This window comes from Piliocolobus tephrosceles, chromosome 20 (assembly GCF_002776525.5).
Source record: "Piliocolobus tephrosceles isolate RC106 chromosome 20, ASM277652v3, whole genome shotgun sequence".
Lineage (NCBI taxonomy): Eukaryota > Metazoa > Chordata > Mammalia > Primates > Cercopithecidae > Piliocolobus > Piliocolobus tephrosceles.
In genome coordinates, this window is record NC_045453.1 from 10,592,545 (window position 1) to 10,606,343 (window position 13,799).

Here is a 13,799-nt window from a genome sequence, read left to right on the forward strand (position 1 = left end):
TTCTTACCAACCAGTTTTAAGGTAACATGGAGAAAAAGGAAACGCACTATATTGGGATTTAGAAGCCTTGTGGTCTTGCTCACCATAGGCAAGTAGCTTAAACTCACTCATCTCAGATTTCCCTATTCTATTAATATAAAGAGAGAGAAAGACTAAATTATCTCCTTGTCCTGGCTCAAATTACTGTCTTTCCTGTTGTCTGATATCTTGGAAACAGTACTTCATGCCCCATTTGGAAGATCCTTTTCTGAAGTTAGCCAAGCTCTTAAGTTCTAGATGAAGAATTCTTGGTTTGTTACAAGGTTTAGAAGGTTTCCTTTGACTTTTTCCATTTTCTTATTAGAATTGGACATCTTTTTTCATGAAAGTACCTTTTACAAATTATCCCCTTTCTTAGCCAGGGAACTTGGAATGTTGAGCTGTCTTTAGACACACCACATGCACACATTTACACTCTTACATTCTGATACAAATGCGCTCTTCACATTAATAATTGCATTGTGTGTTTTCATAATTTATCATAATGATGCTATTATTGCTCATTACAGAAGTTCTCTTTTTCCCCCCCTGCCCCCAAGCCTAATTGAGGTCGAGACAGCCCATAAATGTGATAATATAGATTGCATGCTCAGAGGAAATGGGGTTGGTTTCATAGTGGAGTTTTAATTTAGGATTCGTTCTGGTGATGTAGCCTCTTCCTATGGTACATTACTTTGAGCTCAATATAACTGCATGTTCCCACAGCCCCTCATTATAACTACAGCTTCTCACTGCTTTTTAATTAAAAAAAAAAAAAAAGGAAAAAATGAAACCCAAAGCTTAGGTTGGATATTGTCTGGGTACGCAGGGAGTATCCTAGGCAGATTGCTTAATTTTTTTAACTCCTTCAGAGCTCTCATGAAGATGTCTTGATTTCTGTTTGCAAGGGTATGGTTGGAGCCACACACACACACACACACACACACACACACACACACACACACGTGATAGGCCTCAAGATTATTGGTGAGTAAAGGCATCTATCTATTATCGTGAAGCCTACTCTGAGCTTTGAGTGAATGGGAAACCTTTATCCTAGAAAGGCTACCAGCTGTGTGGTTGGTTGGTGGGAAATGCTTAGCTTTTATACCACTTACCACCTATTGGGAGTAAGGCAGGGAATTGTAGAAGATTGTAGAAACCCTTAAAGGCTGATGTTCGGAAGTTAAGAGTTAATCATTTTTCTCTAGTCCTGTGGGCAGCAGAGGCAGAGAAATGACTTTATTAAGAACAGTTGCTTTTGTCATTCCTTCATCTTGAGGGATTCCAAATACCTTTCAGATACCAAAACAAATTAGTCTCCAAAGGTGACTGGTAAGAATGGCTTAAGCCTCTTGGGATTGGTTGTATAAGACACAGGGAGAGCTCAGCCTGAGCTGTTGACCTCTCTGACAGGCTGTGAGTATTACATTCTTTCTGTGGATCAAGAGCCCTTTGGCTTCCCTTTGGTGAAATCAGTTTGACAGCTCTGAGCTTCTTCCCTGCTTACAATTCTTGTTTTGTTTTATATAACCCATCGCTCTCTCAGTGGTGAATATTGGGTAAATATAAATTAGGAAGTTTATTTCTTGGTCAGGTTGTTGAGTTAGCTTCATAATTTTTAGTGTGAATCTTTCACGAACAGGCAGGACTTCAACTTTTTTAGTCCATATTTCATTCAATGTCGCTGGAAAGGCAAATCCATTTTAGCTTGTATCAGGGAGCTGGAACCCCTCAGTTGGAAATCCCCTAGGCCTGTGCTATTCAGTACTGTAGCCACTGGCCTCATATGACTGTTGAGTATATGAAATTGGGCCAGTCTGTATTGAGATACACCATAAGTGTAAAATACATACCAGATTCCAAGGACCTAGTGTGAAAAAAAGAATGTAAAATAACAAATTAGTAATTTTTAAATATAGATTACATGTTGAAATGATATTTTGGGTATGTTAGATTAAATAAACATATTATTACCTGTTTCTTTTTAAATGTGGCTACTAAAAAATTTAAATTACATCTGTGGCTTGTATATATTTCGATTGAACACTGTTCCAGATTGTTAAGCTCTGATAACAAGGCAGTGTTTGTCTTGTTCACACTTATGTGTCCAGTACCCATCACAGTACCTCATACAGTTGGCACTTAGTTGAAGAAATGAATCCTAACTCTTATTATTCAGAGTGGTCAAATCTCAGGAATGATTCAAAACTTTACAATTTGCAGTGTTAGTGTTTGAAAAAGAGACATTTGAGGGTTAAGAAGAGAAATGAAGAGAAGTTCTTACAGTTTTTGCCTTTAGAAGAGAAATGTGGAAATACACCATATCAGGGCCTTTGCATGGCGTATTCTCTGTTGGAGAGGGAGGTGGGAGCTGCTGTGTTGCTGAAGGAGCTGTCGCAGCTGGGTTCAGCTCTGCCGGAGAGTTGTCATGAGGAGCTAAAGCTAAAGCTGAATACTATGTGTGAGGGAGAAGGTTGGAGAAACAGTTGGTGAACTTAAAGGTAACCCTGTTAGGGATGTTATACTTAAACACTGTTGATAAAAGTTAACAGAGTTATTCTTGTCTCAAGAATCCACACTGGCCCTGTTTATCCCTGTGTCCCTATTTATACATGACCCTGTTGGAAGCCTGGGACTGGCAGCTGATTGCTTGAGGATCCTTCAAGCGTTACAACTCTTTAGTAAGTTATTTGTTGAATTAATGATTTAAAAAGTATTGTTTTAACGTAACCAAGGTCTTATATGACATATTTATAGGTGAATGTTCTTGCCTGAAAGTTCCTCAGATCTGTCTCAGTTAGGGTCCTGGAATCTTGGCAGATTAGCAGTTTTCCAGAGGTCAGATTCAACTTTGAGAAGGGACCAGGTTGTCTTTGCAAGAGTTTATTAAAAGATCTTAGGCATCCTGTCTTCCTGCTTATAAAATAGAGCTGTTAACTACTTCTCATTGCCAGAGATGTGGTGAAGATTGAAGTTCTGCAGAAGAAAAGTGCTATTTTAATGGGAATTTAATAAAAGAAACTCCTCCACTGACTTTTTTTTTTTTTTTTTGAGACGGAGTCTTGCTCTGTCACCCAGGCTGGAGTGCCATGGCCGTCCTCCCCTGACTTCTGAAATGTTTGTTTCAAAGAAGAGGATTGGAAGATGTGTACAAAAGAGACATTGCTAGTGTATTTTTCTATTTTGCATTTCTTAACTGTGGCAATATTTAGCTTTCTCCTTTTAATTGTGGCCCACTGCCTTTTCTTTCTCTCCTTGGAGATAAACAATCTAGAAATCTCCTTTCCGTGGAGAACTATGGAGCTCATGCCTTGACTTGGCTGCTGCAGTAGGCTCACGCTAATCAGAATCGCAGCAGGGCTTCTTTTATGAGCTTGAAAGAATTAGTCTTCCCAGAGGGCTGAAGTTCCTTACCTGCTGAGGAGCTACAGATTTCCAGTTGGAAGCCTGCCCTCCTTTAGGACGAATCTACCTTCCTTTCCTCTTCTTACATGTAAACCACCACCTCCTTTTTTACTGTGGCCTGTCTGTAGTTACTGGCATGTTGCTTTCCTTTTTATTTTTCTTTTTTAGGGTAGAGTAGTAATGATGATAGTAGATTTTTGTAATTTTTGTCCTTATGGAAAATAGTGTGTGTTCATATGAAATTATCATCTAGCTCAGGGAGACTAGGAAGAGCGTGAAAAATAGCAGGTGGTACCCTACAAACTAAATTGTCGAATGTGAGTTTTCTCAACAATGTCATATGCTCAGACTTACTAAAGCACCTGGGATGTGGAGCAAGCAGGAAACATGAATAAAGAGGGGAATGACTTTCTACCACTGGCAGAGTACAGTTCAGTAAAAGTCAAAAGGGGAGATGTGTAACATGTATAATAGAAAATTTTCTCTTATTACGAAACAACTTAGCAGGCTGGCAGTGAAAGTGGCATTTTCTTCTGTTTGGTAGTAACATACCACATTGCACCAAGCATATTGCTGGAGGGTGTGATTACTATATCAGATAAAGAAAATCTCATTGAAGAATCTAACACAAATGTTTTGTTGGAGAAGACAGAATCATGTGGATTACCTCACAGTGATGATTTTATGTATTTATGGTTTAAAGTTCTTTCACTTGAAGTTCACAGAGGAAAGAATTATAATGTCCATTTACAGATAAGGAAACTAAGGTTTAGAGAGGTAGGCGACTGGCCCAGAGTCGAATCAGGAGTAAGTTGAGCTGAATGGAGACACTGGGCTGTTTGGTGTCTGGGCAGTGTTGTGTCTCTTCAGCTCTGAAGCCCCTTTCATTACTGCTCTGTTTTATTCTAATTTAATGGAAAACAACACTAAGAACTTCTTAATGGATTGCATTGTAAAAGTCAAAATGAGTAGCTGTAGTCTCAGCTACTCAGAAGGCTGAGGCAGGAGGATTGCTGGAGTCCAGAAGTTGAGGTCCAGCCTAGGCAACATAGTGAAACCTCATCTCTAAAAAGTAGACAACAACAACAATAAAAGGCAAAATGAGGTCCTAACAGAATACGGTAGAAAGGTCCTTGGACTAGGAGTCTGGAAGTGCCAGTTTTGTTTTCAGTGGTGTGCTGATGGTTTTGTGATCTTATGTAATACTTGGCTTCTGGGCCTTTATTATTATTATTATATTTGATTTAAAAACTTTTATTTTTAATTAGCAAATAATTGTATATATTTATGGGGTACAAGGTGGTATTTTGATGTATGTCTACAGTGTGGAATGATTACATCAAGCTAATTAACAAATCCATCACCTTTAATATTTTTTCTGTGGTGAAAATATTTAAAATCTGTTTTATCAATTTTTAAATGTACAGTGCATTATTATTTATTATATTCAGCATACAGTGCAATAAGTTACTAAAGCTTATCTTCCTGTTTAACTGAAACTTTTCTTTTCTTTTTTTTTTTGAGATGGAGTTTCACTCTTGTTGCCCAGGCTAGAGTGCAATGGCACAATCTCAGCTTACCGCAACCTCCGCCTCCCGGGTTCAAGCGATTCTCCTGCCTCATCCTCCTGAGTATCTGGGATTACAGGCATGCACCACTATGCCTGGCTAATTTTATACTTTTAGCAGAGACAGGGCTTCTCCATGTTGGTCAGGCTGGTCTTGAACTCCCGACCTCAGGTGATTTGCCCGTCTCGGCCTCCCAAAGTGCTGGGATTACAGGTATGAGCCACCGCGCCCGGCCTTACTGAAACTTTATACTCTTTAGTCAACATTTTCCTCCATTCCCTTCCTCCACAGCCGTTGGTGACGATCATTCTACTCTCTACTTCTGTGAGTTCAGCTTTTTTAGATTCCACATACAAGTGAGATTACGAGGTATTTGTCTTTCTGTGCCTGGCTTATTTCACTTAGCTTAATGTCTTCCAGGTTTATCCGGATTGTCTCAAATGTCAGAATTTCCCCGCTTTTTAGAGCTGAGTGGAATTCTATTGTGTATATATACTTTTTTTAATCCATTCATCTAGTGACGAACACATAGGTTGCTTCCATATCTTAGCTATTGTGAATAACGCTACAATGAATAGGGCAGATATCTTCTCAGCATACTGAATTCAATTCTGTTGGTTACATACCCAAAAGTGGGATTGCTGGATCATATAATAATTCTGTTTTTAATTTTTTGAGAAACCTCCATCCGTTTTCCATCATGGCTGTATTTATTTGTATTTCCACCAACAGTGCACAGAGTTCTGTTTTCTCCACACCCTCAACAACACTTTATCTTCTGTCTTTTTCATGATAGCCATTCTGATAGGTGTGATGTGATAACTCATTGTGGTTTTTCTTTGCATTTCCCTGATGATTAGTGATGGTAAGCATTTTTTTTTTCATGTATCTTCTGGCCATTTGTATATCTTCTTTTGAGAAGTGTCTATTTAGGTCCTTTGCCCAGGCTCTGGGCCTTAACTCAACTCTTCTGTAAAATAGAATTGGGAGTGCAGTAGACATTCAGGAGTTACATATGTAATATTTTATATTTGGACTACTTGTGAGTAACTGTAGAAAAGGCTTTGTAATCTTTTGTAGATGTGAATTAAAACCAGGTGCTAAGAGGTTGACATTGGGAGTTATATCTTGACTAGTACATGAGCCTAACCCAGCGTTGCCATCTTAAGATAGCTTTGTTGCTATTTCCATATACATAGGAACTTTTGTGAAACGGCCAAACTGTATATAAAAAAATTCCCACTGACTTTCATGGTATATTTATATAATCATTAAAGATCTGAAAAATGACCACATAGAGCTTTACTCCGTGTGGTGGGAGAAATTGTATGCTGGCTGCTTTTGAGTCAGAGAATTCTTGAAAGCTTTTAGGATATTTGCTGTCTGTGCCTTGCAAAGTCTTCTTTTTTTTTTTTGTATTTTTTGTAGAGTCAGAGTTTTACCATGTTGCCCAGGCTGGTCTCAAACTCCTGGGTTCAAGAGATCTGCCCTCCTTGGCCTCCCAAAGTGCTGGGATTATAGGTGTGAGTCACCATGCCCAGCTTCTATGTCATGTCCAGCTCTAAAATCCTATGTTTCTTTTCTCTCAGCCCAATAGGGGCACAAAACGTCCCCGGGATGATGAAGAGGAGGAGCAGAAGATGCGTCGGAAACAAACTGGTACTCGAGAACGTGGCCGCTATCGGGAAGAAGAAATGACTGTGGTGGAAGAAGCGGATGATGACAAAAAAAGGCTGCTTCAGATTATTGACAGAGATGGGGAAGAGGAAGAGGAAGAGGTAACGTGGCAGCGATGGGTGGCAGCTGAGATGGCTGGCCCTGTAGAATGTAATTTTGGGCCAAATACTCGGCTTGTCTGAGCTTCCCATCTTCATCTGTAAAATGGGATTAAGAATTCATGTTTCATTGCGTTAGTGTGAAGGTTAAGTGAGTTAGTGCAGTTGGGAAAGCATCTTGCAAGATGTAAAGAATAAGAGAGTTTTCAAATTATTCCTTGTTATGTACTGTAGGGGAGGGTCAGGGCAGGCTTCCTGGATCTTACTGAGGACACATAGAAGGCACTTGTGTTATTACCTTTGAAAGAGGGGTCAAATTTTATCAAGTGGAAGGAAGGGCTTTTTAGGCAGAGAAAATGGTGGTATTAGCAAAGCAACAAAAGTGGAGAAGTTTAAGGGGGTGCCACATTGTTAGGTATTTAGATGTGACTGCAAAAGTACAGCTTAGGGAAGGAGACTCCTCAGGGCCTTTCTCTTTGCTGTTCCTCAAGATGCCTTGGGGCCTTTCCACTGCTTCCTGCCTCTGGACCTTCGGACCTCTGTGCCCTCTGTTGGAATGCTCTTCTTCCTTGATGCTTTGTATGGCTGGTTTCTTCACATTCAGGTCTCAGTGAGATGTTTCCTCCTCCAAGAAGTCTTTCCTGTGTAGCCCTGCAAGCCGTTCTCTCATTCCCTCATCACTGTATTCTGTATATTGTCTGCACAGCATGTGTCATGATTTGAAATTCTAGTTGTTTATTTGCTCATTGCTGTCCTCCTTCCAGCCTCCCATGAAAACAGAGACTGGCTCTGTTCTGTTCACAGCTCTATCTTTGGTACCCAGAGCAATACCTAGCTCTTGGTGGGCCCTTAATAAATATTTATTGAATGAATAAATGAATGAAGCTGGTAAGAGTGGAGGTAAAACATCAGTGATTAAAAACAAAATGACCTTACCTCTGTGTCTTTTTAAATCTTTAAGTGTTAACTTGTATGTTATTTCACTCTGGCATTTTGTTCAATATGAATTATGGAAATAGAGTCTTAAGAGCCAGCTGTTTTTTGGTTCCCTCAAAGACACGATGCTAAGTTTGGATTTAAAAAATGAGGCTGGCGTGTGAATCTGAGAAGAAGAAAAAATGGATTCATATTCCAAAAAGGTCTTTACTGTGCTGTGACAGTAGCTATTTCCTTATTAGGATTTGTACTAGTGTTAATTTGGGGGTCTGCCCCTAAAAGATGATGGCACTTTAGAAATATGTGGTGGGAGACAGTCCTGAATTTTTGAATTTCCTCTCTGAGGGCAGCAGCCTTGCCAGGGCTTAGACAAACAGTGTGTGTAGCACATCCTCCCTCCTTTCCCTCCTCACCAGCTTCTGCTCAATCTGTTAGCCCTGCAGCAGCAGTTAATTGGCAGGTATAATTCCCATGTAGGGCAAGGCTGGCACTGGAGGATTAGGATAGTAGCTGTCATGGGTAAGTGGTTTCTAGCCTGGGAGACAGAAATGTAATGTGGGACCAGCCCTTCTGTTAAGGGACAGGGAAAAAGAGATCACTTTGTAAAAATGACACATGGAAGGCTACAAGTCCAGGAGTTATTTTCTCACTGCCACCAAAGTCCCATTTGATGAAAAACAAGTGATGCTTGCCCCTGTAAAGTCACGTGAACTTGTAAAATATTATTGTCCTTTTTGTGCTACATCACCAGCATTCATCTTTCTGAAATCTCCCTCTGGTTTCTGACGTTGAGCTATTGGAGATACTGCTGTGGCTGATGACTAAGACTGATAATTCAGTTTTCCCCTAGTGTTGGAGAGAAATTAAAGGAGGGAAGGCCAAACCCTGGAGAGGCTGGGACTTCAGAAATCCCGTGAGAGCTGTGTTAACATTAATGTGGTGGGGGAAGATATTAGCTAAGAAAAAGAAAAGTAGCAGATATTGAGCTTGCTTGAAAGTGATTTAACCTTTTCCTAGAAATGTTTTGATTATTTTAGTTAAATTCTAGTGGGATGTTGGATACATTGTGCCTGTTGCTAATAATAACCATAACAGCTTGCATTCATGTAGTTTACAAAGCACTTTTATGTACGTATTTTCTTTAGGTCATCTCTATGACCTTGAGAGATACAGGTAACATTTTCATCCCTCCCCTCCCCTCCTGTCCTCTCCCCTCATCTCCCCTCCTCCCTTCCTCCTTTCCTCCCTTCCTTCTTTCCTTCCTCAGATCTTCACTGAGTACCTGCTGTGTGCCAGACACTGGAGAGTCTACTTGTGTCACAGAACAAGTAGACATGGGCTAGCAATGGGGGTCTTTGCCCTGGTTTGGGGTTGGAGAGATTATCTGGGCAGATCCTGCCAGATCCTTACATAGATCATGTGAGGGGTTTGGGATTTTATTCTAAGTGTGTAGTGGATGAATTTAGGAAAGACTTAGGAGATAGAATTAGCTGGACTTGATGAAGCTTTGAGGAATATATTCAGCAAAGTAACATTGTCACATGGCTAGTAAGTAGTGAAATTAGGCTCTGAGTCTTGACTGAGCCAGGACTCTGATTTGTTTTTACCACATCAGGGAACCTCTCTTTAAGCTGTAGACCCTGGGGAGGAGGTAGGGGTTCGATAGAGAACCTTGGGATCTAGGAATCATTGGTATAATCTAAGAAATGTGTTATGCTGAAAATGAACTTATGGGTAGCTCCCACTTAAAGCCCAATATGTGGAAATAGAAATTTAATAATAGCATAATAGCTAACATTTTTGAGTACTTATAAAATTATGGAATGATTCAGTGCTTTCCAAAAGGATCTATTTCAGGGTCTCTTAATAGCAGTTTCTTTATTGCTTTTAGGCGTGAGCTATGGTCAATGACTACAAAGCTTGTGAAGCTTTGAGTTGGGATAGTATTGAGAGAAGCAGGGTGCATTGCAGCACATTAATTTAAACTGGAAGGTAAACTGAAGATAAAATGTGTGAAATTTTAGTGTAGATTTTTTGAAGAAAAAATGATTTAGTTTTCAAATATTCATTCTATTTGCTTTCATAGGTATTATTCCAATATATGAAGCCAGAAAATTCTGTATGGTCTACTAGCTTTTTTCTGCATTCTCTAGGCAGGGTTACTAAATTCTTGATGCTGCTTCAGGATTCAAAGTACCTGTCTGAATTCCTTCTCAGCATTTGGTAAGGACCAGGCAAAGTAATATATAAGAAATGCTAAGCAGTGACTATAGCTAATTAGCAACCATTCTTAGTTTACGCACTATACAAAAACAGGCAGTAGGTTGGATTTGGCTCATGGGCTGCGGTTTGCCAACTTCTGCTGTAGGAGAAGATTAAGGGTCACTGTCACTGACTCAGAGCTTGACCTTAAACAATTCTTTTAAACCTTTCAGTCTTATCTTACATGTATAGCAAAGGAAGACAAGGTAAATGTATAATAATATTACCTAATATTATTGCTTACTCTGTACCATACTGTGTGCTCAAGAAATATTTGTTGAATGAATGAGTCTTTAACACCTTTTCTTTTTTTTTTTGAGACAGAGTCTCCCTCTGTCACCCAGGCTGGAGTGCAGTGGCACAATCTCGGCTCACTGCAACCTCCGCTTCCAGGGTTCGAGTGATTCTTGTGCCTGAACCTCCTGAGTAACTGGGACTACAGGCGTGTGCCTGTATTTTTAGTAGAGACAAGGTTTTGCCATGTTGGCCAGGCTGGTTTTAAACTCCTGACCTCAGGTGATCCGCCCATCTTGGCCTCCTGAAGTGCTGAAGTGCCGAAGTGCACAGTAAGTGTTTAACACCTCAAACTGAATTTCCTGTGTTACAGAGAGTAGGCATTATGTGAGACACCCAAAGTGATATACCCAAAAAGAAGCATGTGATTACAGGCCCTTACTCCTCATTGTAATTGGGGAGATAAAATGTGTACTGTGGCCGGGCACAGTGGCTCACACCTGTAATCCCAGCACTTTGGGAGGCCGAGGTGGGTGGATCACAAGGTCAGGAGATCGAGACCATCCTGGCTAACACGGTGAAACCCTGTCTCTACTAAAAATACAAAAAAAATTAGCCAGGCGTGGTGGCATGTGCCTGTAGTCCCAGCTACTCGGGAAGCTGAGGCAGGAGAATTGCTTGAACCTGGGAGGTGGAGGTTGCAGTGAGCTAAGATCGCACCACTGCACTCCAGCCTGGGCGACAGAGCGAGACTCCATCTCAAAAAATAAGGTGTGTACTGTACATTTAACCCAGAAAGATCAATGGCAGAGTGAGGTGAGATATAAGAGCCACAGGAAAGTAGTGACAGTGAATGTGAAACCCCCTGGGGACTGAAGTTGTTGCATTTGTCTCTTTGTACCAGGACGAGCCATTGGATGAAAGCTCAGTGAAGAAGATGATCCTCACATTTGAAAAGAGATCATATAAAAACCAAGAATTGCGGATTAAGTTTCCAGACAATCCAGAGAAGTAAGGTTCTGTTCTACTGACACCCTGTCTCCTCTGTGGCGTTTCATTGGCTACTTTTGTTTTGGGTTTGGTTTGTTTTGGCTTTTGTGATTTGGGTCAGGAATCCCAGGATGACCCCCATGTTTGGGAAGTCACTAGAAGGACTCCTAGGACTCAAAGTCAGTGATACTCAGGGCTGTGGTTTATTACACAGGGCACACAACAGGATCAGCAAGGGAAAAACACAACATCAGGTGGCATCTGGAGAAATTCAGATACAGGCTTCCTATGTTTTCTCCTTCCCAGTGGGTGGGATCATACAGACATGCTTCTTTCTTCAGCAATGAAATGCATCAACATGTGTGCAGTGATGCTGTCCAGGGAAGACCATTTGATTGAGACTCTGAGTTCAGGGTTTTTATGGAGGACTGGTCATGTAGGCGTTCTTTGCCAGTAATAACTAACAAAATCGTAGGCTCCTGGAAGGAAAGCAGCTGTTCAGTGCCCTGGGCTGACAAAGCAGCAACCTTATCACGTAGGGAACATTTCAAAAGCCAAGTTCCTGGCTGCCAGCCTAGGGCCAGCCTTGTAAGCCAGCCCTTTTCAAGATCAGCCCTGCTATGTGAACTCTCCTGCATTATTCTTTTCAATGCCCAAAGAAGACTGATTGTGCCTGCCATTAGTGATAGCTTTACTGTGGAGATCATGTCAAAGACTCTGAAGTTAGACAAATATTGGTGTGATACACACATCCCTTTGAATAAGTCACTTCCCCTTTCTTAGCCTTGGGTGTCTCATCTGTATAAGGAAATAATGCCTTCCTCACACGGTTGTATGAAGATTAAAGGAGAATAATGGTAAATGTTTAGCTTAGTACTTGGCACATAGTAGGTGCCCATGAGATGACAGTTAACGTGAGTTTTACTGCACTAGCACCTTGGTGCACTGTGAAGTGCTAATATGAGGAATCTGGCATCTTTCAGTCTGTCTTGAATCCTAACCAAGGGGACTTTCACATTTATACAATTTTAATGTTCTAAACCTCTCTTTCTCTCCCTATCTTTGTCCCTCCCAGGACATACAATTTTAATGAATCTTAATATGCCCAAGGCCCCCAGGCAATTAACAGTTGAGTAGTACAGTCTTTGCACTCAAGTTTATAGGTTACTAGGGAGACTGACTATAAAGGCAAGGTAGAAGGAAACAGACACTTGAAAAGAGATATAAGCAGAGTTCTGTGGGTGCTTAGAAGAAGAAACAGTATATACCAAGTTGGGGGCTATTGAGGGCGTCACAGAAAAGATAGTAGTTGAGTTGAGCCTTGAAGATTAATTTTTATTAGGTGGAAAAGAACACAGAAAGGCATGCCAGGCAATATGAGGAGCATGAACAAAGGCACAGAGGTGTCAGAGGGCACAGAGTCTTCACAGCAACCTAGTGTGGCCAGCATGGTCAACTGTGTTGTCCCTATGCTGTGAATAAGAAGGCAGGGTGGGGAGGAGGTGGTTACTGGGCCTAGGGCCGCAGCCCTCTTTGATAGTAGGAATAGCTATTAATAGAGCAGGGCCCAGCTTACCCAGCACCAGAGTCCTATCAGGTTTTGTACTGATCTCCGCCATACAGGAGCACTGTGTGTGTGTTTGTGTGTGTGTGTGTAATTACACGAGTAATGTATGAATAGATTGTCATTCTGAAAATACCAGTGGTACATGAGTAGAGTGAAAAATAAAAGTTCTCCTTCACTGCTCTGATCTCTTTCTATTCCTCTGCCTAGAGGAACCTTGTGAACAGTTAATTATGCAAATATATTTGTTTCTGCTTAAATCACACCATACATATTCTGCACCTTGATCTTTTGGGTCATGTAACAGATCTGTACAGGCATGTCTGTAGTACAGGCATGTCTACCTTGTGTTTTTTTAACTGGTGCATAGTATTTCATGGTTTGGAAATACCGTGAATTATTTAATTATTTTCTATTGATGGACATTTAATTATTTTAAATATTGGCTTTTATGAAGAATGCTATAGTGAAACTACTTGTATATGTGTCTTTGTGTGCATATGTTTCCGTAGGATAGATATGTAAATTTTGAATTCCCGGATTGAAGGGTATGTACATTTTAATGATGGCTACTGCCAACTTTCTCACTCTATTTTTAAATTCTCCTCCGGCAGCAGCATCTCTTTTCTTGTGTTCTTGCCCACAATGCATGTGATCAGTCTTTAACATCTTTGCCATTTGTTTTGTTGTTATTTCTGTACTCAGTGGTTCCTGCATTATACTCTGTTCCTTTTAGGAGATTGACTGTGTCTTGTTTGTCTCTAGTGCCTACCACAGTACTTGCCTTGCTGTAGGTGCCCAATAAGCATAAGAGAGCTTATGTAGTCCCTGTTGTCTTTATTACGTCCCCATTGCTTGAACCTAAGGATACATTATAAAGAAACTATGCTGCAGGTTCATAACACGGGAAATGTAAGAAATTCAGCTTACTTCTTTGAACACCAGTATTTCCTTTGCCCACTTGGTAGATACACGTCTGTCAATATGGAGCAAAATTTCTGCAGGTTATGTTCACCATCTACATCTTAGGTACTTAGTGTTACA

General features: G+C 40.6%; 1 protein-coding gene across 1 annotated transcript in view; it reads left to right on the plus strand.

Moving 5' to 3' along the window:
* The window catches only part of CTNNBL1 (catenin beta like 1), a 177,614-nt gene that overhangs the window by 31,409 nt on the left and 132,406 nt on the right, over nucleotides 1-13,799 (plus strand). The window contains exons 2-3 of the mRNA XM_023227877.2: nucleotides 6,584-6,772; nucleotides 11,106-11,212. Of these exons, the coding sequence (XP_023083645.1) occupies nucleotides 6,584-6,772; nucleotides 11,106-11,212 (296 nt within the window). The remainder of the gene's footprint in view (nucleotides 1-6,583; nucleotides 6,773-11,105; nucleotides 11,213-13,799) is intronic.